Below are 24,560 nucleotides of genomic sequence, written 5' to 3'. Positions count from 1 at the left end.
AGATCTCGAAGTGCAGAAAGATAGAAAGAATTGATTATCAAATCATTTTTGTAAAAAGAATAGAAAGTAATAGATTCATATATCTGCAATCCCTTCCGCATTCATGATATACCGTTCTGGATACAAAAGCCTACTCACGTAAGTCTATGTTTATGGATTGGTTGAAGCTTTTCATCAGACGCACCGAATCTGTTGACGACATCTTCAGAAGTCTTTACAAAATACGATGGGTGATCCACTGTGCATTGCTGTATTGTGGTTTATTCCATTGTAGTTTAAAATGTCAACCATACTGTATGTGTAGCCTGTCATTGGTACTTGAAGAAGTCTGTTTTACATTGGTCCAAGTGCATTGCCTCTACAGTGTGGGAAAAAAGTATTTGATCCCTTGCTGATTTTGTACGTTTGCCCACTAACAAAGACATGAACAGTCTATAATTTTAAGGGTAGGTTAATTTTAACATTGAGAGATAGAATATCAAAAATAAAATCCAGAAAATCACATTGTATAAATTATATAAATTTATTTGCGTTTTGCAGTGATAAATAAGTATTTGATCCCCTACCAACCAAAAAGAGATCTGACTCCTACAGACCAGTTAGATGCTCCTAATCAACTAGTTACCAGGCCCATCTGAAGTTTGCCAATGAACACCTGGATGATTCTGTGAGTGATTGGGAGAAGGTGCTGTGGTCAGATGAGACAAAAATTTAGCTTTTTGGCATTAACTCAACTTGCTGTGTTTGGAGGAAGAGAAATGCTGCCTATGACCCAATGAACACCATCCCCACATTAAGGTCATGGAGTGGACTAGCCAGTCTCCAGACCTTAATCCCATAGAAAACTTATGGAGGGAGTTGAAGCTCCGAGTTACCAAGCGACAGCCTGAAAATCTTAATGATTTAGAGATGATCTGCAAAGAGGAGTGGAACAAAATTCCTCCTGACATGTGCGCAAGCCTCATCATAAACTACAAAAAACATCTGACTGCTGTGGTTGTCAACAAGGGTTTTGCCACCAAGTATTAAGTCTTGTTTGCCAAAGGGATGAAATACTTATTTTTCACTGCAAAATGCAAATAAATTTACATAATTTATGCAATGTTATTTTCTGGATTTTATTTTTAATATTCTGTCTCTCAATGTTAAAATTAACCTACGCTTAAAATTATAGACTGTTCATGTCTTTGTCAGTGGGCAAACTTACAAAATCAGCAAGGGATCAAATACTTATTTCCCCCACTGTATATAACTCCAGAGGCACCAGAGGTTATGTCTTATGTTGTGAGTTCATTTTCCCCTTCACCTTTGATGTCTGATGAACTCCCTCTGCTGGTGAAGAGAGGTAGTGAAATTAATTGGGATGGGAAGAACCTGTTATCTGAACAGGCGGAGTGTGATTGGACATCTGGAATTTCTGAGTGGATATAAGGCAGCCGACGCCCTGCAGGGTTTGCTGGTGATCCTTTCTGCTCTGAGCTCTTGCATCCAGCTTAGTTCCTGTCTACTAAAAGCTAAGTTTTTGCCTTGCTATTATTCCATGAGATTTTGTCTGGTTTCCTTAGTGTTTGCATTCAGCCAGTCCTGGTTGGGACTGGCTGAATTCCATTTTTGTCTATGATCAGTTGATCTCTTTGCTCTGTTTTCAGAATATACCTGAGTGCTGATATAGTGATTTTGAAGTCTAGCGACTTCAGGGCCTTTTTTCCTATCAGACGGTTGGGACATTTTTGTAGGGTTTTTTGCGGATTGCAGCCAGCATCTTTTCTGTCCTGTCCTATCTAGTTAGTTGGGCCCCATCGTTTGCTCTGCCTGTCTTTCTGTCTGTGTTTGTGCTTTCATCTGTTTTTCACCGACAATACATGTTGGGGGCTGTCCAGTGCTTTGGGGTCTTCTCTGGGGCAGTTTAGATTTCCCCTTTCCTTCTTTAGGCTTATGTAGTTCTCCAGCTGTGACGAGGGGTCTAGGGCACCGTAGGAACCCCCCACGGCTACTGTTAGTTGTGGTGAATAGGATCAGGGGTCTGCAATCCGATAGCTACCAACCTCTCTGGTTTTCTGGACTTAGCTTGTATTTTTGTTTTCTCCTCCGGTGACTCATTCATAACAGTCTTACATCATTTAGCATCAGAATAGGACCACCAGAGAAAATTATTCTGAGCCCTGTCTCACAGCTAAGCTGAACAAATGCTTATTTGGGACGCCCTCACACCCAGGGCTGTGGGGTACTCGGTACCGGGCCCGATGAGTTTCAATGGGAGATGTCACGGCAGCTGGGACCCGGCCAGTGGCCCTGGGTGCCCATTGTAAAAGGGGTTGTTTCAGTGTGCTGATGGTAGTGAAAGTTTCTAAGTGATTCGTGACGCCACCTGTGGTATTCGGCAATAGAGATGTAAGACGATGCTGCTGACAGATCCTCTGGGACAGATGGTGTGGTGCAGCAGTGATGTTATAGCCCTCCACAGGCAGGGCTGTAGTCCCAGGGCAGTGTAGGTGAAGTGACACTTAGATGATGTAGTGTCAGGCGCGAGGGATGTAGCAGTGCTGGGCAGGTTGGCGCAGGAATAAGTGAGTAAAGCTTTGGAACTGCATGCCCTGGTGTCCTCCACAGTCTGTTGTATGAACAGGTGCCCCCTTCCGTGCCGTGTCCTCTGGGATAGGGACTCAGTCAACCTCCAGGCCAGATGGAATACTCCCTTCCAACACTCCGCCAACATATGTGCCTTTTCTGAATGTCTCCTCTTATAGCACCTTTGAGTGAAGTACTTCTAGTACTAAGTTACATTGGAGTTCCTCCTGTCAGATGTTCCTGTTAGCGTGGATGGGCTGGAGCCGGAAACTCCAGGAGTGGACCCTCTGGGCCGTGGCACTGAGGGGCCCCGGGCGAACTGCCAGGTGGGACCGACCCCTATACAGGGACCGTTAGGAGCAGACCCAGGAGTTCGAGTACCACGGTAGCCGGTATCGAGAGGGACGGCTCACAGGAGACACAGGTGAGTATGTCTGAAGGACGGTACTGGATACTAGGAATACCAGGTGTGTACACGGAAGTGCGCTAACTACAGGATAGTGCGAGACAGGTACACATGAGCACATTTGGCGTGTAGCGAGTAATACGTCCATAGGTAAACAAAGCAGGACACGTGCAAGGAGCACGACAGAATACTGAATGGAGCAGCAGTCGTGCCAGGAGGTGTAATGGAGCGCAGAGACAGAGTGAGTGCCAGGAGGCATGACTGAGCAAGAGACAGAGGACAGGATAAGAGAGTGTGCCAGGAGGCACAACTGAGCATGAAGCAAGTGAGAGTTCAGAACAAGTGCTAAGAGCACAATAGAATACAAAACAGAGCAGAGGACCTGAGAACAGCGCACAGCCAAGCAGGGACACAGCAGACCCAGCCAGGAAGCACAACAATAATCAGGCACCTCCCATAGGGGGAGGTCGCCTGATATAGCACATGACTACTACTGGTTCCGGGTCAGGTCCTCTAGCCAGAAGCACCTGACCACTACAGCTTCCGGGTCAGGTCCTCCTTTACCAAAGAGAGAACCGACCCAAGGCCTGGAGGACAGGAACACGCCATGCTATATATGTCTAGTTTTATGGTTCTTATTTTGCCCTCATTTATGTAGAGCACTGGGCCAAAAGAGTCTCCTAGAATACAATGAGTCTCCCATAGTCTGGTCAGATTTTTTTTGCAGTGGATGCAAGTTTGCTTAAAAAAAAAATTTCCATGAGTTTAGCACAACTAATGCACAATGTAGTCCCATACTAGGCCATACATGCATTTATAAGATGGTCCAAAAGTGATTTAGTCATGTTTATACATGTTCAGACTGGATTATTGGTATACGTGATTCTGTAAAAAGCATGATTTATATAACAAGGGTATAATAGATTTTCTGAATAGTTACTCATATACAAGAGAATTGATTTGATAGATTTGATATTTAAAGGGATTCAGGTCAAGATAGTATGCGATAGATTCATTATTGCATTTATTGCAGTTATTTGACGAGTTTTGTGTGCTTTACGCCTTTTTTTAATTTTATTTTTTGCGCTATATTCAACTTTAAATTTGCACTTTTTTAAGTCATTTTTTCTGTGTTTGTTATTTTTAAGTTCACCACTGTGGGCCGAGTTTAGGATTTGCCTGATTAATTTGCAACTTTTCATAAAGTTGTAAAATTTATCGGAAATGTACTCCATTCTTCCCGTGAAGTGATTTCATATGTTACTGAAATTTGGGTGCAAATTTTGCAACCTTTTTAGAAAAACATTTTACTCCTTGAGCTAAAAATAAAAAAATTAAAAGACAAAAATAAAGAGTATTTTTTTTATTTAGCTCAAAATTAATGAACTGTGTGCACCATTTTGATGAATTTGGTTAGAAAAGACATCAGTGAATAACGGACAAAAAATGACGAATGACTTCTTAAAATCGCAAATGATGAATTGGGCACTGTGTATTCTAAAGATTCATTCATCTCTCTGTATCTGGCATCACGGTAATATAAAACAGCAATGAGACAGAAGACTAGATATAAAGATATAGATGCTACTGCACTATATCTGAAGGAACTTGCCAGTCTCAGCACTGTTTTTCACAGAAAGTTAGAAGACTGTATCGCTGTGTAGGACAGTAACTATCGTTGAATAATAATGTGATTTTCTTTCACTGCCAAATCAGATTGCAGTGAGAATATGTCGTTATACTGATGTTATTCGGTGCTGATTGCTTTAGATAGCCAAGATACAAAGAGAAACTATAACATCAGCAGCCATGTCCACGTACAACTCTAATTGTGAAGCACATATGCAGTGAATATTGCCTGGGAGCTGACAGTGCTCCTATTTTTAATTATATTGGATACTGTAGTGCATGTAATCTGCTGACACATATACGTATATGTTAATGTAGTGTATTATATTAAGAAAATTTGAACATGTAGTTAAAGTGGCTATCCCAGCAGTACAAATTCCTTTTTCTAATGTATGTGCCATGCTGATGAGCTAAAGCCTAGAAGACCAGCTTCTAGAACTCCCTGGATGTTCCTATGCCACATAAGAAGACTTCAGTGTAATAAAAGGCCCTCCTACAGATTTTGTTGAGGAATTTCAGGTTACGCTTCTGACTTTCAGTTATATATTACTGCCAAAAAGAACCTGAAGACCTACCTCTTCCGACAAGCCTACAACCTGCAGTAACCACCAATCCACCAAACCGCTGCACTACCAGCTCTACCCTCGCCTACTGTATCCTCACCGATCCCTTGTAGATTGTGAGCCCTCGCATGCAGGGTCCTCTCTCCTCCTGTACCAGTCGTGACTTGTATTGTGTAAGATTACTGTACTTGTATGTATTATGTATACCCTTCCTCACATGTAAAGCGCCATGGAATAAATGGCGCTATAATAATAAATAATAATAATAATAACAACAGGCAACCTGTGTAGAGTAGATGGTTTCACCAAATTCTCCAGAGCAAGAGTGAGGAAGGGACCCACTTCTTTGATGATGTTGAAATATGACATATGATAAATTTAATAGAGCGTCCAACAAAAAATAAATTGAGTTGAGCATATATACGTAAATATATGTATGGCTAAAAGGGAACCTGTCGTCTCCCCAAACGCTATTAAACATGAAAAAAATCATTGGCACACACTATTAGGCTATTTATCAGGTTTTATCTGCATGGTGATAACATAAAACAGGAAAATGAGGCATACGTGAAACCAAGAATGAAAATAGAAGTAGATGAATTTTAGGAAATATACATCAAAATAATTAATTACATAAAATAGGTATATACAATTCATTTCAACAAGAGCAAACTAATCCAGAAATAGCACTGGCTTATCTTTTTTTTTATATTGGTTTGTGACTGACCACCACTGTTGCCGTGCACACTGGGTTATGCACGCCATTCTCTCTGTATTCATTGTGATTGATCTAGGCTGCTGTACACACATATACCAGCCCTGCCCCAGGCTCTGTTTGGTTGTGCACCTGTGTCTGGGCCTGTTTCACCCTTCATCTGTGGTTGCTGGTTCGGCAGTGTTGAAGTTGGACCTGAAATGTCTATGTCCAGAACTGGTCAACCTTTATCTGCGCTCGCCCTTTCTGGCGCCATGGGAGTGATTCAGAAATGCTTCAGGTACAGTTTAAATTTAATGTGGTCTTGCTTTTAATACATTTAGGAGGCCGTAATGGCACAGAAAATATAAAAAACGTAGAGTAGGACTGCACCATATGAGAGTGACTTGTCATGGCAGGGTGGCTCAAAGAATTGATCAATTGTTTGCTAAATGTCTCATTTTGAAATACAGTTAGAAATCAATATGTGCATATGAACTTTATGTATTGCGTTCTGACCATAGGCAGTGCTGGCTTCTCTCTCTTTGTTTTAATCCAGAAATAAATCCAGAAATTTTCAAACTTAGGTAGACCTCAGAATTGTATATAGGTATAATGTGAGAATATAGTGCAAAAATATCACACTTAGAGGGAAAAACAAATAGACTATTTAGAATGTGACAGTATAACGTAAGATGTAATGATTCCACACCTTGTGTGGCTTAGGACGGTGTGATTGACAGCTCAGTCATCCAGTCTGGTGTATGGACGTGCTGAGCTATCTGTGCAGTCATTGACAGGTCAATATTCCTGTCTAGTGCAGGGGCATTCTGAGCTTTCTGTGCAGTGATTGACAGCTCGGCTGTCCAATCTAGGTCTGGGAGGAACTGAGCTCCCATCCGGTGTTCCCTGTTCCAGTGATTACTTAGCTACTTAACTGAACTATCAGGCCCATATAACTGCTAGTCATAGCTTTCATCTCTGTGTAGCTTGTTTCTCTGTGCCTTGTTCTTAGCATTCGGACTTTCTGAAACTTTGTTGCTGAACCCTGGACTTTCCTATTGACTACACATTTGTATTACCCCTTTTGCTCTGATCTGCCATCTTTCTGGTATTCTGCCCTCTGACCATTATGTGACTAAGCCTTTGTCTGTTGCCTGTGTTCATGATGCACCCTGCTGGCTGTTGACCTCGGACTCTTAAGGGGGCTTTACACATAGCGATATCACTAGCAATATCGCTAAAGCGTCACCGATTTTGTGACGCAGCAGCGATATTGCTAGCGATATCGCTATATGTGATACCTCCGACCGGTTCCCCCGCTGACTATCGCTGATCGCGCGAGATCGTCCAGGTCCATTTCTCATCGGCTGCTTCCTGCTGTGCTTCCTGCTGGCGCCGATGAACGACGCGTGGACGCGGGCGGGAGGACGTCTTCATCGCCGCGTCTGAAAGGTAGGTAGCGACCGCTGCTGCGTCGCTACATCGCTGGTGAGTCTGCCTGTTTAGCAGCTCACTAGCGACCATTTAGCGATGCACCAGCGATCCTAACCGGGTCATATCGTGGTCGGGATCACTGGTGCATCGCTAAATGTAAAGGGGGCTTTAGACTATCCTGACTAACGGCTTGTCTGTGAGAAGTGACTCAGCATCAAGATATCTGTGAAAAAGGAAAAGGTGAGATGATCTCTAAAATGCCTAAAGTTAAAAATGACACATTTCCTTTGTATTTTAGGCAAAATAAAAAAATATATATATTTTCATATTTTACATTTTAAAATTTACAAAAAGAAAAATGGGCCAATGCAAAAGTTTGGGCACCCTTTATGGTTAGTACCTAGTGGCATCCCCTTTTAGTACCACAGCTTGTAAACATTTCTTTTTAGCCGGTCAAGAGTCTTTTAATTCTTGTTTAAAGGATTTTCATCCATTCTTCCCTGGAAAATTCTTCCAGTTCTGTGAGATTCCTGAGTCATCTTGCATGCACTGCTATTTTGAGGTCAAGCTCCAGAATTTCAGTGATGTTCTGATCAGAGGACTGTGAGGGCCATTGTAAAACCTTCAGCTTGTCTCTTTTGAGGTAGTCTATTGTGGATTTTGACAAGTGTTTAGGATCATTATCCATTTATAGAAGTCATCCTCTTTTCACCTTCAGCTTTTTTACAGATGGTGCTATGATTGCATCAAGAATTTGTTGAAATTTCATTGAATCCAATTTTCCCTCTACCAGTGAAATGCTCCCAATTACATTGGCTGCAACACAACCCCAAAGCTTGAGTGATCCACCCCCTTGCTTATTGGTTGGTGAGATTTTTTTTTCCTGAAATTCTTTGCCCTTTTTATCTCCACACATACATTTGATCATTGTGGTCAAAACACTATTTTAACTTCATTGGGCCACAGGACTTGTTTACAAAATGCTTCAGTCTTGTTTAAATGTTCTTTTGCATACTTCTGACTTTGAATGTTATGGTGAAGACGTAGGAGAGGTTTTCTTCTGATAAGCTCTTTCATGAAGGCCATATATGTGCAAGTCTCTGAACAGTAGAACATTGTACCACAACTCCAGAGTCTGCTAAGTCTTCCTGAAGGTCTTTTGCAGTCAAGCAGGGGTTCTGATTTGCCTCTTTAGCAATCCTACGAGCAGCTCTCACTGCAATTTTGCTTGGTCTTCCAGACCTTATCTAGACCTCCACTCTTACTGTCAACTGCCATTCTTAATTAAATTTCGAACTGAGGAAAGGGCAACTTGAAAACCCTTTGTTGTTTTCTTATATCCTTCTGCTTTTGGGCATCCATCATTTTCAGACTGCTAGAGAGTTTCTTATAAGAGCCCATGGCTGCTGTTTTTTTGCACACTGTGATAGGAGGCTAGGTTTTCATAAATCTGGAAAATTTGCATCACCTGACCTTTTCTAATGATGATAGTGAACATGACGTGACCCTAACAGGCTAATTAAGAAATCTTGGTCAAAGCTATCTGAGCACACAAATCTCCAAGGTTGCCCAAACATTTACATCAGCCCATTTTCCTTTAAAATGTAAAACATGACTATATATTTTTTTTGCCTAAAATACAAAGGCAATGAGTCATCTTTAACTTTAGGCCTTTTAGGGATCATTTCATCTTCAGCTTGCTTAACTGTTCACAATAAGGGTAAGTAGTTCACAGTAGGCTTTCTTCAGCATGTTTTCCTTGTTTTTTCTTGCATTTATTGTTCCAGTTTTGGCATGCTAGATTTGTCTTTTGTGCATGCTAATAAAGTTTAGCGTTGAAAAAAAAAGTTCTACTCTATAGAATCAGGTTTTGGCACAAAAAACCTGATACCTGCATTTTTGGTGCGTTTTTTCATCACCCATTCCTTTCAGTGGGTGAAAAATACTGAAAAAAGCTAAAAGAAGGGACATGCTCCATTGTGCAAAAAAACATGCAAAGCACAAAATCCTGATGACAAAAAAAAAACAAGCTGTGTGTGTGAGATTTCTGAAATATCATAGACTTTGCTGGTACCATAAAACACAGCTGAATATTTGCATAAAAAAACACTGCAAGAACGCCTAGTGTGAACTTAGCCTAACAGTAATTTTGACGAGGGTTGCTCAAACTTTTACATGTCACTGTAAATAAGAGTGCGTGACTTAATAGGAGTTCCAAGTCTGAACAAGGTAAGAGCAAGGTACCGTAAGTATAAGATGAATTTTAGACAATACAGTAGATTGCATAGGAATCTGGAAACATCCAGCTGTGACAGATGGCCAGGTCCACAAGAGGTGCCTTATATGGTGAAGGGGCGGAGTACGGGTGTGCTTCATAGTGACGCATGTTCTAGTAATGTGGTACAGAAGTTCCCTAAGTTTGGCATAGGGAACTACGCATGCGCTCCCAACAAGATTATCGGAGAAAGGTGAAAAATGTCAAAACAAGATACAGAACCATGCAATTACCATGTGGCATTAGAGTGACAGCAATGGAGAGACTGAGACAATGGGAATATGGAAAAAACAGCAATTTGCAACCACATCCCAGGATATACTGACAGCCGGTTCAGCAGTCCATCAGTGCAAAGCTGGCTGTCGGCCAGAGCCAGGGAGTGGTTACAGCTGTCATTCGCTATGCAGCACAGCTTTAGAACATTATTAACCTACAGAATAAAACATTTGGGGACATGACAGGTTCCCTTTAAGTGAACTAATTGGGCTATAATTCATCTTGGGCTATAATCTAATGAAAAAGCGCTAGACAGACTTTTTGGTTATTTGGTTATTCCCATAGTCATAAAAGTCTTATAATATACACGTTTATTAATTAATTTGTGCCAATATATGTTAGCTTTAAGTTTTCCCCAATTTTTACATACCACCCCTAAAAGAATGCCCTTTCATGCTCTATGTACCCTCCAGTTGCCTTTGGAATCGTGCTGCTACATTTCCAACTCACTTGGTCTATCAAGTGCAGTACAGTCTCTTTCAGCTGTCTTCCTGCCAGTATAGCTCTGCTTTGGGTTGTGTCTAGAACAAGATGTTCCTGTGGGGGATGATATCACAGAAAAGGGAAAAGCCTCCTACATATTAGGAAACACCTATGTAGTAGGAAACAATTGGGTGGCTGTTTGCTGGTAACTAACAGAAGTGATATTCAACAGAATGTAGCTGTACATAAAGGTACATAAGGGAAAGATATATACAGTGGGGCAAAAAAGTATTTAGTCAGTCAGCAATAGTGCAAGTTCCACCACTTAAAAAGATGAGAGGCGTCTGTAATTTACATCATAGGTAGACCTCAACTATGGGAGACAAACTGAGAAAAAAAAATCCAGAAAATCACATTGTCTGTTTTTTTTTCATTTTATTTGCATATTATGGTGGAAAATAAGTATTTGGTCAGAAACAAAATTTCATCTCAATACTTTGTGATATATCCTTTGTTGGCAATGACAGAGGTCAAACGTTTTCTGTAAGTCTTCACAAGGTTGCCACACACTGTTGTTGGTATGTTGGCCCATTCCTCCATGCAGATCTCCTCTAGAGCAGTGATGTTTTTGGCTTTTCGCTTGGCAACACGGACTTTCAACTCCCTCCAAAGGTTTTCTATAGGGTTGAGATCTGGAGACTGGCTAGGCCACTCCAGGACCTTGAAATGCTTCTTAAGAAGCCACTCCTTCATTGCCCTGGCGGTGTGCTTTGGATCATTGTCATGTTGAAAGACCCAGCCACGTTTCATCATCAATGCCCTTGCTGATGGAAGGAGGTTTGCACTCAAAATCTCACGATACATGGCCCCATTCATTCTTTCATGTACCCGGATCAGTCGTCCTGGCCCCTTTGCAGAGAAACAGCCCCAAAGCATGATGTTTCCACCACCATGCTTTACAGTAGGTATGGTGTTTGATGGATGCAACTCAGTATTCTTTTTCCTCCAAACACAACAAGTTGTGTTTCTACCAAACAGTTCCAGTTTGGTTTCATCAGACCATAGGACATTCTCCCAAAACTCCTCTGGATCATCCAAATGCTCTCTAGCAAACTTCAGACGGGCCCGGACATGTACAGGCTTAAGCAGTGGGACACGTCTGGCACTGCAGGCTCTGAGTCCATGGTGGCGTAGTGTGTTACTTATGGTAGGCCTTGTTACATTGGTCCCAGCTCTCTGCAGTTCATTCACTAGGTCCCCCCGCGTGGTTCTGGGTTTTTTGCTCACCGTTCTTGTGATCATTCTGACCCCACGGGGTGGGATTTTGCGTGGAGCACCAGATCGAGGGAGATTATCAGTGGTCTTGTATGTCTTCCATTTTCTAATTATTGCTCCCACAGTTAATTTCTTCACTCCAAGCTGGTTGGCTATTGCAGATTCAGTCTTCCCAGCCTGGTGCAGGGCTACAATTTTGTTTCTGGTGTCCTTTGACAGCTCTTTGGTCTTCACCATAGTGGAGTTTGGAGTCAGACTGTTTGAGGGTGTGCACAGGTGTCTTTTTATACTGATAACAAGTTTAAACAGGTGCCATTACTACAGGTAATGAGTGGAGGAAAGAGGAGACTCTTAAAGAAGAAGTTACAGGTCTGTGAGAGCCAGAAATCTTGATTGCTTGTTTCTGACCAAATACTTATTTTCCACCATAATATGCAAATAAAATGAAAAAAAAACAGACAATGTGATTTTCTGGATTTTTTTTTCTCAGTTTGTCTCCCATAGTTGAGGTCTACCTATGATGTAAATTACAGACGCCTCTCATCTTTTTAAGTGGTGGAACTTGCACTATTGCTGACTGACTAAATACTTTTTTGCCCCACTGTATATATTGTGATAAAACACTCCGGGATCGCCTTTGCTGGGGTCAAAAGTTCACGTGCGTTCAGCATGAAACTCAGGCGCAGAGCTGGGATACGGGTGTAACTGACCCTGGGTCAGGTTTATTAACGGTGAAAGCAATGCAAAAGGAAATAAAACATAAAACAAATCCTTGCCTGTCCGGCACTAACTAAACAATGGACAACCTAACTACCAACTGGCGGGCTTCTCCCGTCCAGCCAAACCACAGTTGCAGTGGGCACTGCTTTCACTCACGTGTGTCTCTCACACAGACAGGCTCTCTGTGTTCCCAGGCTGAGACACTCACACAACTACCTGGCATCCTTTTATATCCATCTCCCATTATTCATTAGCAAGCAGGTGCGATACTGACCAGACTAGGCCACATAGGAAAGGAATCTGGGCGAGATATACCTGCCCTCATCCACTATTCCCACATGATTCTCACATATCCCCCCCTCTGCTCAGACCACTCCGGTCGAGCAATGACACCCGCCAAACAGTGCACTCGGGACAGGGCATCTGCATTTCCCATCTGTACCCCTGGGCGGTGCTCCACCATAAAAGTGTAGGCCTGCAGGGCAAGGAACCACCGGGTCACCCGGCTATTCCGTTCCTTGTTCAAGTGCATCCACTTGAGAGGGGCATGGTCAGTGATCAGCCTGAACTTTCGGCCCACCAGGTAATATTTGAGGGCCTCTAGAGCCCATTTAATGGCGAGGCACTCTTTTTCTACGATTGCATACCTTTGCTCATGTTTATTCAGCGTTTATTCAGCTTCCTGCTGAGATAGAGGACTGGGTGTTCCACTCCGTCCCTCACTTGTGAGAGTACGGCCCCGATACCGGTATCAGAGGCATCCATTTTTACCACAAACTCGCTGCGGAAGTCCGGAGTCACCAGTACGGGCTGAGAGCAAAGTGCCCGTTTTAGGCTATGGAAGGCTTCTTCAGCCGCTAAACTCCATTTAATCATGATGGAGTCTTTCCCTTTTGTAAGATCCATCAGGGGGGTAGCGATGGCTGCAAAATTGGGTATGAACCGGCGATAATAGCCGGCGATCCCCAGGAAGGCTTGCACCTGCTTCTTGTTGACAGGTTGTGGCCAGTCCTGAACCGCCTGAATCTTATCAACCTGGGGTTTAACAACACCCCTCCCAATTACATACCCCAAATACCGGGCTTCTTCTAGCCCGATGTGACATTTCTTGGGGTTCGCGGTTAGACCTGCCTCCCACAGGTCGTCAATCACAGCTTGTACTTTCTGGAGATGAGTCTCCCAGTCCAAGCTGTAAATGACAATGTCGTCCAAATAGCCCGAAGCATACTGCCTATGTGGCCTCAGGACTCGATCCATAAGTCTCTGGAAGGTCGCCGGTGCTCCGTGCAGTCCAAACGGCATATACACATACTGAAATAGACCCTCTGGGGTAGCAAATGCCGTCTTTTCTCTGGCAGCCTCCGCCAGAGGGATCTGCCAATACCCCTTTGTTAGGTCTAGGGTCGTAATATACCGGGCTTTTCCTAACCGATCTATTAACTCGTCGACCCGGGGCATCGGGTAGGCATCAAATTTTGAGACCGCATTCAGTTTCCTGAAGTCATTGCAGAACCGGATGGTGCCGTCCGGTTTAGGAATTAGCACAATCGGGCTGGACCAAGCACTGTGCGATTCCTCAATGACACCTAACTCTAACATTGCCTTCACTTCTCGGGAAACGGCTTCACGGCGCGCTTCCGGGATTCGGTAGGGCTTTACGTGAACTGTGACACCAGGTTCCGTTACAATGTCATGTTTCATTAGCGTAGTCTGCCCGGGTTTTTCTGAGAAAAACTTTTGGTTGTGAAGTAGAAACTGCCTGACCTCAGTCTTTTGCTGCTCCGTGAGAGTCTCTGCAACCCGTACCTCTGGTACGGTATGCGAGCAGACGGGACGGGCCAGCTCCGCTGACAAGGCAGACCGATCTTTCCAGGGTTTTATCAGATTTACATGATAAATCTGTTCAGGTTTCCGTTTACCTGCCTGGTATACTTTGTAGTTTACTTCACCAACTCTTTCCTTAATCTCAAAGGGGCCCTGCCACTTTGCCAGGAACTTACTGTCCACCGTGGGGACCAGGATCAACACCCTATCTCCGGGTGCAAACATACAGATCTTGGCGCCCCTATCATAGATTCTTTTTTGGGCTCCTTGAGCCTGTATCATGTGTTCTTTGACGATAGGCATAACAGCCGCAATACGGTCCTGCATTTGTGTGACGTGATCTATCACTGTTTTAAATGGTGTGACCTGACCCTCCCTGGTTTCTTTTGCAACGTCTAACAGTCCGTGAGGACGTCGGGCGCACAATAACTCGAAAGGCGAGAATCCTGTGGAAGACTGGGGTACTTCCCTGATGGCAAAAAGCAAATACGGAAGTAAATAGTCCCAGTTCTTCCCATCCTTGTCTATCACCTTTCTCAGCATCTGCTTCAGAGTTTTATTGAACCGTTCATCCAACCCGTCTATTTGAGGGTGATACACGGATGTGCGTAACGGTTCGATTTGTAACAATCGGCAGAGCTCCTTCATTACCCTGGACATAAAGGGGGTCCCCTGGTCGGTGAGTATCTGTTTTGGTATACCGACCCGACTAAACACATGCACCAGTTCTTTGGCAATCGTCTTGGTGGCCGTGTTACGCAAAGGGATGGCCTCTGGGTAACGAGTGGCATAATCCAAGATGACCAGGATATGTTGGTGTCCACGTGCAGACCGTGGAAGGGGCCCAACTAAATCCATCCCAATCCTCTCAAACGGGACTTCAATAATAGGTAGGGGTACCAAAGGGCTACAGAACCGGGGCTTAGGTGCAGAGGCTTGACAGTCAGGACAAGACTCACAATATACAAGAATATTGTGATGCATGCCTGGCCAAACAAAACAGTGTAATATCCTTTCGGTGGTTTTCTGGACTCCCAGGTGACCTCCCATCACATTTCCGTGGGCCAGGTCCAGCACCTGCCGCCGGTAGGGTTTTGGCACGACTAATAGTTGCACCGTATCTTCTCCCTTTTTCTCTATCTGATAGAGTAAATCATTCTCCAGAACCATGTAAGGATATGCCAGCCTAGAGCCAGGTTCTACGGGTACCCCATTTATCACTTTTACATTTGTCCTAGCCTGAGAAAGGGTAGGATCCTTTATTTGCTCGCTTTGGAAGTCATCTTTCTGAACTTCTAAATCTGGCAAACGGGGAGGTGGACGGCTGTTGACCTCCTCCTCTTCCCCGGTCTCCTCCGTATCACCCGCCATGACTGAAAACGGGAACTGCAGGTCATTTCCCGCAGACTCTTCCCCCGAGTCTTCCGGGGAGACAAATTCCAGGGGTTCGAGACCCCCACGTGCCCTGGGAAAAGAATCATGTACACTATTACCCGAGGGCATCAACTGATTCTCCCACAATTGCCAGAAGTGGGGAAAATCCCGGCCCAGGATAACATCATGCAATAACGCCGGGACGAGTCCCACTTTATGTTGCACAGACCCATAGGAAGTAGTAATGCATATGACCGTGGTGAGGTACGAACAGGTGTCTCCATGCACACACGTTACAGAAAATTTGTCTGATGGTCCAGTCGGGGCTGACACCAGACTGGCCTTCACCAGAGTCACCACACTTCCCGAGTCTAACAATGCCACCACATTTTTGCCATCAACAGTTAAATCACACAAGTGTTTTTCCACATCCTTTTGACCGGCATTCACACTCACTACCCGTGCAACCATAGACATGCGGTTTTTAGAGTCTGTGACGTCGCACTGCATGGGTTCAGTAGTGACCGGACAGTTCGCAGCAATATGTCCCATCTCTTGGCAGCGGAAACACCCAACGGGCCCCTTGCTTAGACCATAGTTCGTTACTCTCGGCCTCGCAGTGCGGGCAGTCCCGTTTTCCTCCCCCACTGTCTTAGGGATTTTTCCATCTCCCCTACTCCCTGGAACAGTCTTACCGGTTCCAAGTGGAGATGATGAAGAACGAGGTGGGGTAGCGTCGTCTCAGAGTCCTTCCGCCACGGAGTAACGTTCAACCAGATCCACCAGTTGATCTGCCGTCGTAGGATTTCCATGGCTTACCCACTTCCTCAGGGCTGGCGGTAGAGCTCTCAGGTACTTGTCCATGACGACTCTCTGGATTATCTCTGGCGCTGTCAACACCTCGGGTTGTAGCTACTTCTTCGTCACGTGGATCAGGTCAAACATCTGTGACCGCGGTGGTTTATCCGGCTGATAAGTCCATTGTTGCACTCTCTGTGCACGGGCAGCGGTCGTCACTCCCAGCCGGGCCAAGATCTCGGCTTTCAATTTGTCAAAGTCCTGCGCAGCTTCAGGTTCCAAGCCATAATACGCCTTTTGGGCCTCACCGGAAAGAAACGGGGCAATCAGGCCGGCCCATCGTGCCTTCGGCCATTTTTCTCGCACTGCCGTCCGTTCAAACGTGGTCAGGTATGCCTTGACGTCATCTTCGGTCATCATCTTCTGCCAGTACCAACTCACGTGAATCACTCTCGACTCTGCTTCCAGGTTAACCTCAGGTAAGCTTGCCAGGCGCTGCGCCACCTGCTGGAGAAGCGAACGATCGGTAGCTGTCATGTCCACCAACTCCTTCAGCTGGGCCATCATCACCCGATTAGCTTCTTGCTGGACGGCGGTGGACTGTACCAGCGCTTTCACCACGTCCTCCATGCTCATGCTTGCAACGTGATGCCCGCGTTCTCCACCACAATGTGATAAAACACTCCGGGATCGCCTTTGCTGGGGTCAAAAGGTCACGTGCGTTCAGCATGAAACTCAGGCACAGAGCTGGGATACGGGTGTAACTGACCCTGGGTCAGGTTTATTAACGGTGAAAGCAATGCAAAAGGAAATAAAACATAAAACAAATCCTTGCCTGTCCGGCACTAACTAAACAATGGACAACCTAACTACCAACTGGCGGGCTTCTCCCGTCCAGCCAAACCACAGTTGCAGTGGGCACTGCTTTCACTCACGTGTGTCTCTCACACAGACAGGCTCTCTGTGTTCCCAGGCTGAGACACTCACACAACTACCTGGCATCCTTTTATATCCACCTCCCATTATTCATTAGCAAGCAGGTGCAATACTGACCAGACTAGGCCACATAGGAAAGGAATCTGGGCAAGATATACCTGCCCTCATCCACTATTCCCACATGATTCTCACAATATATATATAGACATATATAGCTGAAATGAGTGATATACTGCAGGATAAGGTTATGTACAATGGGAGATGAAAGGTGGGATATACTGCAAAATAGGGCTGTATACAGACGGGATAAGAGGAGAGATATAATTTTGGATGGGCTGTGTATAGTGGGTCTGAGAGGAGTGGTGTATGTAGTGGGAATAAGAGGAGAGACGTACAGTTGGGTGGGGCGCTATACTGTATAGAGACATTGAGAGCAGTGATGTAACACATGATGGGGCAGTACATGGAAGGACTGAAAGCAATGATTTACTGCAGGATGAAGTTGTTGATAGAGGGGCTGAGAAGCTTGATGTGCTGCAGCATTGGGCTATGTGTAGAAGAGCTGAGATGAGTTGAGCTGTTTATTGCCTGCTGCTATTGATGCATATGACAGAAGATAATCCTCTGCCATACACATCAATAGAACAGCATTTGCAGTTTCACAGTATTGATCTGTCAGCAGCAGGCAACAAACACAACTCTGCAATACTTAGTTATTACAGGCTGTGATATGGAGGTTAAGCTCTGAGAGAAGCCAGCTAACAATTATGTAAAACCACACTGGCAGCTATACTTATATAGATGGAAAAAATAAAATTGATACAGATGCAGACAATGCCCAGAAACATAAAGTAAATTCTACACTTGAATTAGCTAAGGCCTGTTTCACACATCGGTTTTTCCTGTCAGTCTAAATCCGCCAAAATAGCGGAAAACGGATCCGCAGGTGGACTGACAGAAACGGGGGACAGCGGATCGGCGGATGTACGGATCCGCCGATGGTAAAAATTTAAAAGGAACCGCGCCTGGGGAAAAAGAAAAAAAAATCAAAAATTAATACCGGCGGATGAAGTGGTATCCAGAAGAGAGCGGGCATCTGCGGTGAGCGATCATCTCGTGCGATGCGATGAGGGAGGAGATCGCGCGATGCCATGAGGGAGGAGATCGCGCGATGCGAGAAATGGGGGAGATCGGGCAGAAATGGAGGAGGCAGGTAAAAAGAGAGAGAGAGAATTTTCATCCAGCAGCGACACTTGATTCAGGGTTAAAAGGGGAAAATGCGGGTCTGGACAGCAAAAAAAAGTTGCATGGTCCGTTCGGTGATCTCAGCGGACGCCACAATTTTGGCGGATCCGCACAAATACGGACGCAATGGACGATCATCAGTCAAAATCCACCGATAATGAAAGTCAATGGGGAAAAAAACGGATCCGCAAATAAAAATAGTGGATCCGTTTTTTTGGCAAATCGGCGGATCTTAACTGATTTGTGAAAAACTGAACTGTGAAACAGGCCTTAATGAAAACTCAGGTGGGGCTAGTCAAAAGCGCACATAAGAGGGAAGGAAACAGTCTGCTGCGCTGAAGAGAATCAAGTGCTGCTGGGAAATGTAGTTTTAGCAGATAAAAATCAGACTGCCTATTGAGCTTTATGAAGCTAGATGCACAAAGGGACAGAGATGAAAAAGACACAAAGGTATAAGAAAGATTCTCTATGTTTTCCTTAGTTTGTATATTATCAATAAGTATGCAGTTACTGTGCCTTGTGAAAAATAATGTGATTGTGGGAATAACCCTTTAAGTGTGGTTATACAGTATTGACCATGCCAAAAATAAGATTACATAATATTACATTAACAATGTTATCTGATAGGACTGCAAATTGAAACTGACCATAGTAGAAAAGCAAAATAAAAAAGTAAAAGTTACTCAACTAGTAAATCCTCACACCAGCCCCAATACTCTGCAAGACCCTATTGGTCTTTGCCTCTTTTCCTGGAGCAGTAAAGTGTTGTACAAGTCAGTGATTGGGTGCAGTCATATGGATGTACATCAATCATCCCTGCTATAGAGGAGGGCACAACACGTTGCGGCATCTTGAGAAGGTAAGAATAATTGTTTCTTTTTAAAATATGCTGGAGAACATGGGAAGGTGCCTAAGATGCAAGCATTATAATAGGAAAGAGCCCAGGATGAGAGTGCATTGTACCAGAATAAAGGGCATTATACCATGAAGGACCCTAGGATAGGTGACATTATACCAGCAAGGGACCCAGGATGGAGGACATTGTTATAAGATGAGGACAGTATGGGACATTATTAGTGGAAGTTGCCAAGGTTGGAGGACATTATTATAAAAAGGGGTCCAGGATAGGGGACATTATTAAATAAAGGGCCTAGTACAGGGGACATTATGCATGATAGGTCATATTATGCCAAGAAAGCATCCAGTATGTGGGGGCATTATTACTGCAATGGCTCAGAACGGGGACATTATTACAGGAAAGATTGCTGGAAAACATTATTGCATGGGGATGAACATGCATGCCTTAGAAGATTTAGAACTCTACAAGTGCCCATACATCTGACCAATATGCAGGTGGAGAACCAAGTCCAAATTCTGCACCAGTGCACATCAAAAGTTACACCACTGTCCAATCATATGGCTTTTCTAGTATCCTTTGGCTGAATCTAAATCTAAAGAACAGGCATTTATGGTCTGACAATCATCAAGACAAACAAGTTTACAAGTATTAATGTTTGTCAGTTTCTGATGGAATTTTTATTTAGACATCGTTCTGTTCAGGGCCGGTTTAAGGCAAAGTGGTGCCCTGGGCAAAAGTTTAAAATGGGGCCCCAAATACTGACATATTGCACATCACACAGAAACATTTCGGTTGTAGTTACATGGGCTGAGTTCAGGCCACTAAACGAGTGAGATCGACAATATTGAAGTTGTTCAACGCTTGTTTCCCAGCCTCTTTCCATCGGCTCAGGAAGAATAATGGGGACATAACAATCACTATTAGATCAATCTATCCCCATACAGTATCATGTTATCAGCAGCATATCTGCAGTTTTCACAGGGCGATGTGCTGCTGAGAGCAATAATTTTTGTTCCGGCATAAACAAGCCAATCGCTCGATGAATAGGCAGCATTTTATTTGTTTAGTATAATACACCTCATAGTCCTCCATATAGTATAATGCACCCCACAGTCCTCCATGTAGTATAATGTGCACCACAATCCTCCATATTGTATAATGCACACCAGATAATCCTCCATATAATATAATGTGCCCCATAGTCCAGCATATAATATAATATGCCCAAAAGTCCTCCATATAGTATAATATACTCCTCATAGTCCTCCATATAGTATAATGCACCCCCATAGTCTTCCATGTAGTACAATTCACTTCCCATAGTATAATGCACCCCATAGTTCATCATATAGTATAATGTATTCCTTATAGTCCTCAATACAGTAGAATGCAGGTCCTATGTAGTACATATAGTATAATGCACTGCCCATAGTCTGAGAGCGTATAATAGTCCCCCATATAGTATAATGCAGCCAGCCCATAGAGTATAATGCAACCACCACACAGAATATAATGCAGTCACCCCACAGAATATAATGTAGTCCCCTCATAGATCATAAAGCAGTCACCCCATAGAGCATAATGCAGCCACCACACATAATATAATTTAGCCCCCTCATAGAGTATAATGCAGCCCCTTCATAGGGTATAATGCAGACCCCGGAAAATAAAATATAGCCCCCTCACAGAGTATAATGCAGCACCCCATAGAATATAATGCAGCCCAACCATAGAAAATAATGCAGCCCCCCTCATATAGTATAATGCAGCCCCCCATAGAATATATTGTAGCCCCCTCAGAGTATAATGCAGGACCCTCATAGAATGTAATGCAGCCCCCTCATAGGGTATAATGCAGTCACCTTAGAATATAATGCAGCACCCCATAGATTATAATTCAGCTCCCTCATATAGTAAAATGCATCCCCCTCATAAAGTATAATACAGCTCCCCTATAGACTATATTGTAGCCCCCTCATATAGTATAATAAAGCCCCCTCAGAGTATGATGCAGCCCCCCTCAAAGAATATAATAGAGCCCACCCCCCTCTCCTCATCGAATATATTCCAGCCCCATACTCACTTACTGATATATTTAAAAAAAAACCACACAATACTCACCTCTCCCCATTCCCCCACTGCTCCGTTCTCAGCAGCTGCACTGTCCGGCACATAGCGGATGTGCGATGAAGTGATGTCATAGCGCACCTGCACTGTCAGAGGCAGATTAGAATGATGAGAGAGGGAGCGTCTTATGACGCTCTCTCCTCTAGCAATGCTTTTAACTGTATCGTATCTATGATGCCGATACAGTGGAATGTGGCAGGGGGGTCAGTGTCGGATGGGACCCAAGACTCATGGGCGCCATAGCGGCTATGTGGTGTGCTACTAATAGCAGCACACCACTGGCTGGGGGCCCCTGGGGGAGCACGGGCCCCAGGCAGCTGCCTAGTCTGCCTGCCACTAATGCCAGTCCTGACGCTGATATATATATAATTTTCCTAACTGCGCTGGTGTTGATTGGCAATGTCGTCATTGAGTTTATTGCTGCCTGATAACATAGTTATAGATTAACCTTTTTGCACAAGCAGAAGCTCAGAAACAAATACGTGGAAAGAAGCTCCGACCATGTATGCAATTTGCTGTGTTATTTAAAGGGAATCTGTCACCTCATTTTTGGCCTATAAGCTGCGGCCACCGCCATCAGGGGCTTATCTACAGCATTCTGTAACCTGAAAGATAAGAAAAACAAGTTAGATTATACTCACCGGGGGCGTGGTCCGATGCGGTGGGTGTCACGGTCCGGTCCGGCGCCTCCCATCTTCTAGCAATTACGTCCTCCTTCTTACTTCTGCCGCGGCTCCTGCGCAGGCGTACTTTAGCTGCCCTGTTGAGGGCAGAGCAAAGTACTGCAGTGCGCAGGCGCCGGACCTCTCTGACCTTTCCCTGCGCCTGCGCACTGCAGTACTCTGCTCTGCCCTCAGCAGGGCAGAGTAAGTACGCCTGCGCAGGAGCCACGACAGAAGCAAGGAGGAGGACGTCATAGCATGAAGATTGGAGGCGCCGGACTGGACCGTGACACCCATCGGACCAGACCGGATCCCCGGGTGAGTATAATCTAACTCGTTTTTCTTATCTTTCAGGTTACAGAATGCTGTAGATAAGCCCCTGATGGCAGTGGCCACAGCTTATAGGCCAAAAATGAGGTGACAGATCCCCTCTAAATAACACAGCAAATTGCAAACATGGTCGGGGCTTATCTACAGCATTACAGAATGCTGATGGCAGTGGCCGCAGCTTATAGGCCAAAAATGAGGTGACAGATTCCCATTAACACTTATTTTTTGGTTGCTTGTGTCCACATTGTGTTATCCATGATTTATTTTCATTGTACGACTTCTCATCTGATAAATACTTGTGGGCCTTTCCTACTGAAGGTCGAGCCATGAGGTTGCTGATGGATGGTGGCAGGACAGCTCGTTAACACTAATTTAAAAAGCAAGTGAAGTTAATTGGAAAGGATGGGGACACTGTCAAAGTGTCCCCAGTGCTAAGGCCACAGGCTTGCAACGTGAGGATAGGACAGGAGGAAGCTGGGAGGATGGGGACTTGCATGACACTGACAAATTGCTCACTTTTCAGAAACTGTCACTCGTCTGACCTGAGGAATATTGTACTTCTCAAATTCTCATTTCTGTGATGCAGGCGCTCTCTCACATTTATAACTATTGTCTTCCATTCATGCAATGTGCACTATAAGATTCTGAGTTTGCATATATTTCTTTTATCTCAAAGGAATTGGATTTTGTGTGAAATATAATGTTTCTCCACGCAAGGAGAAGGACAACTGCAGTAAAAAAAAAAGCGCAAAACAATACAAAAATATTCTTAAATTTAATTTTTCATTCACAAAAAAATTGATTTGCGAACAGTACTATATACAGTACTAAAATTGAAATAAATCAGCCTAAATATTTTACATCTTTTTATTTGCTGTAAAGTTGTGCCATTTTGAAGTAACTTGCCCTCATGCTATTGTATGGCTTTATACAGTAGTGCAGAGATGCTCTCACAATTCTGTTGGTTTTAGAAATGAAGTTTTACACCGTATTGTTAACACATTGTTTGTAGAGGCGTTGTTATGTTGAATTGAATGACAGGGAATGTAGTCATTTTCCTAGGAACTGTACAGTCACCTGATGTCCAAATACAGTAAAGGAATCCCATAAAAGTGCACATCTCCATATTAATTTTCTAATATAGTGTTGCTATACCTAATGGCCTCCACTACACTACCGCACCTTAGATATCTTAAATCGGTGCTCTCTTCAATTAATTTTCAAGATAAGTCTTACCCTCATCTCCTCTCACTCTCCATTACTCTATGAACTAGAACTGATGATGACTGTTGACATGAGGGTTATATCCATCCTGAAGCAGAGAAAGTTCAGATTTACCACAGCTCTAGCCTAGTCTCTGAAGCGGCCATTTTGAACATGAGGAGAACAGGGCAACAATTGCAGATACAGAAGGAGTGATAGCAGCATGAAGACTATTATTAAGTATAGTGCCTATACATTAGAAAAGGACACTCACATTTACTATGGGAAGTGGAGAATTATGTTTAAGCTGCTAGCTATATAAGTTAAGGAACCCTGGCACCTAGGAATATATATTAAGACATTTATCAGGATATAAATAGGACAGTAAAAGTCATGGTGTTGAGAGAGGTGGACATTCACTTTAAGTAGATGACATAGCTATGGTAGGCAAATTTAGGTTAACACTTTCTGTTATATAATAGCTCTTGTTTATTGTGTGGAGCAATGCTGTTAAATGATTTCTAACCACCATAGTGATTGTAACAGCCTCTTTGCCTCTATTCTCTTTCTGCAGGGATGGTCCCCATCAAACAGATCCTCAGCTGGGTGTCTTCTCCAGCAGTTCTAATAAGAGATCTACTATGAGCTCCTCCAATCAAGTCCTTATAACCTTTCACAGCAATGGGGCCAATGGGGGAATCTTCGCATTATATTTCTATGGTAAGACTGAAAATTTAGGCATTATTCCTAGAAATTACTAAAGGGAAACCAGCACACCGAGGAGATTCTGGCCCCTACAATTTATATATATACGTAAATAATATACAGATATATGTATATATGTCTTAGGAGGCAAAATCTCCTACATGTGCTGGTTTCCCTGTCTGCATGCCTACTGCATATTTCTATATGTCGGAATGTGGTCCATATTTTTCA

At 43.8% G+C, this 24,560-nt stretch overlaps 1 protein-coding gene and 1 long non-coding RNA gene across 2 annotated transcripts in view; one reads left to right on the top strand and one right to left on the bottom strand.

The window, feature by feature from the left end:
- The window catches only part of CSMD2 (CUB and Sushi multiple domains 2), a 1,542,159-nt gene that overhangs the window by 1,414,289 nt on the left and 103,310 nt on the right, over positions 1 to 24,560 (top strand). The window contains exon 44 of the mRNA XM_073571899.1: positions 24,199 to 24,344. Coding sequence (XP_073428000.1) covers positions 24,199 to 24,344 — 146 coding nt within the window. The remainder of the gene's footprint in view (positions 1 to 24,198; positions 24,345 to 24,560) is intronic.
- Positions 1 to 24,560, bottom strand: part of LOC141086141 (uncharacterized) — an 86,718-nt gene that overhangs the window by 59,599 nt on the left and 2,559 nt on the right. The gene's annotated exons all lie outside the window — the stretch shown is intronic.

The sequence above is a fragment of the Dendrobates tinctorius genome, unplaced genomic scaffold, assembly GCF_039654945.1.
Source record: "Dendrobates tinctorius isolate UK_male_01 unplaced genomic scaffold, ASM3965494v1 ptg000007l, whole genome shotgun sequence".
NCBI lineage: Eukaryota > Metazoa > Chordata > Amphibia > Anura > Dendrobatidae > Dendrobates > Dendrobates tinctorius.
Note: the sequence above shows the minus strand (reverse complement) of the source record. Positions and strands in the feature narration are given on the sequence as shown.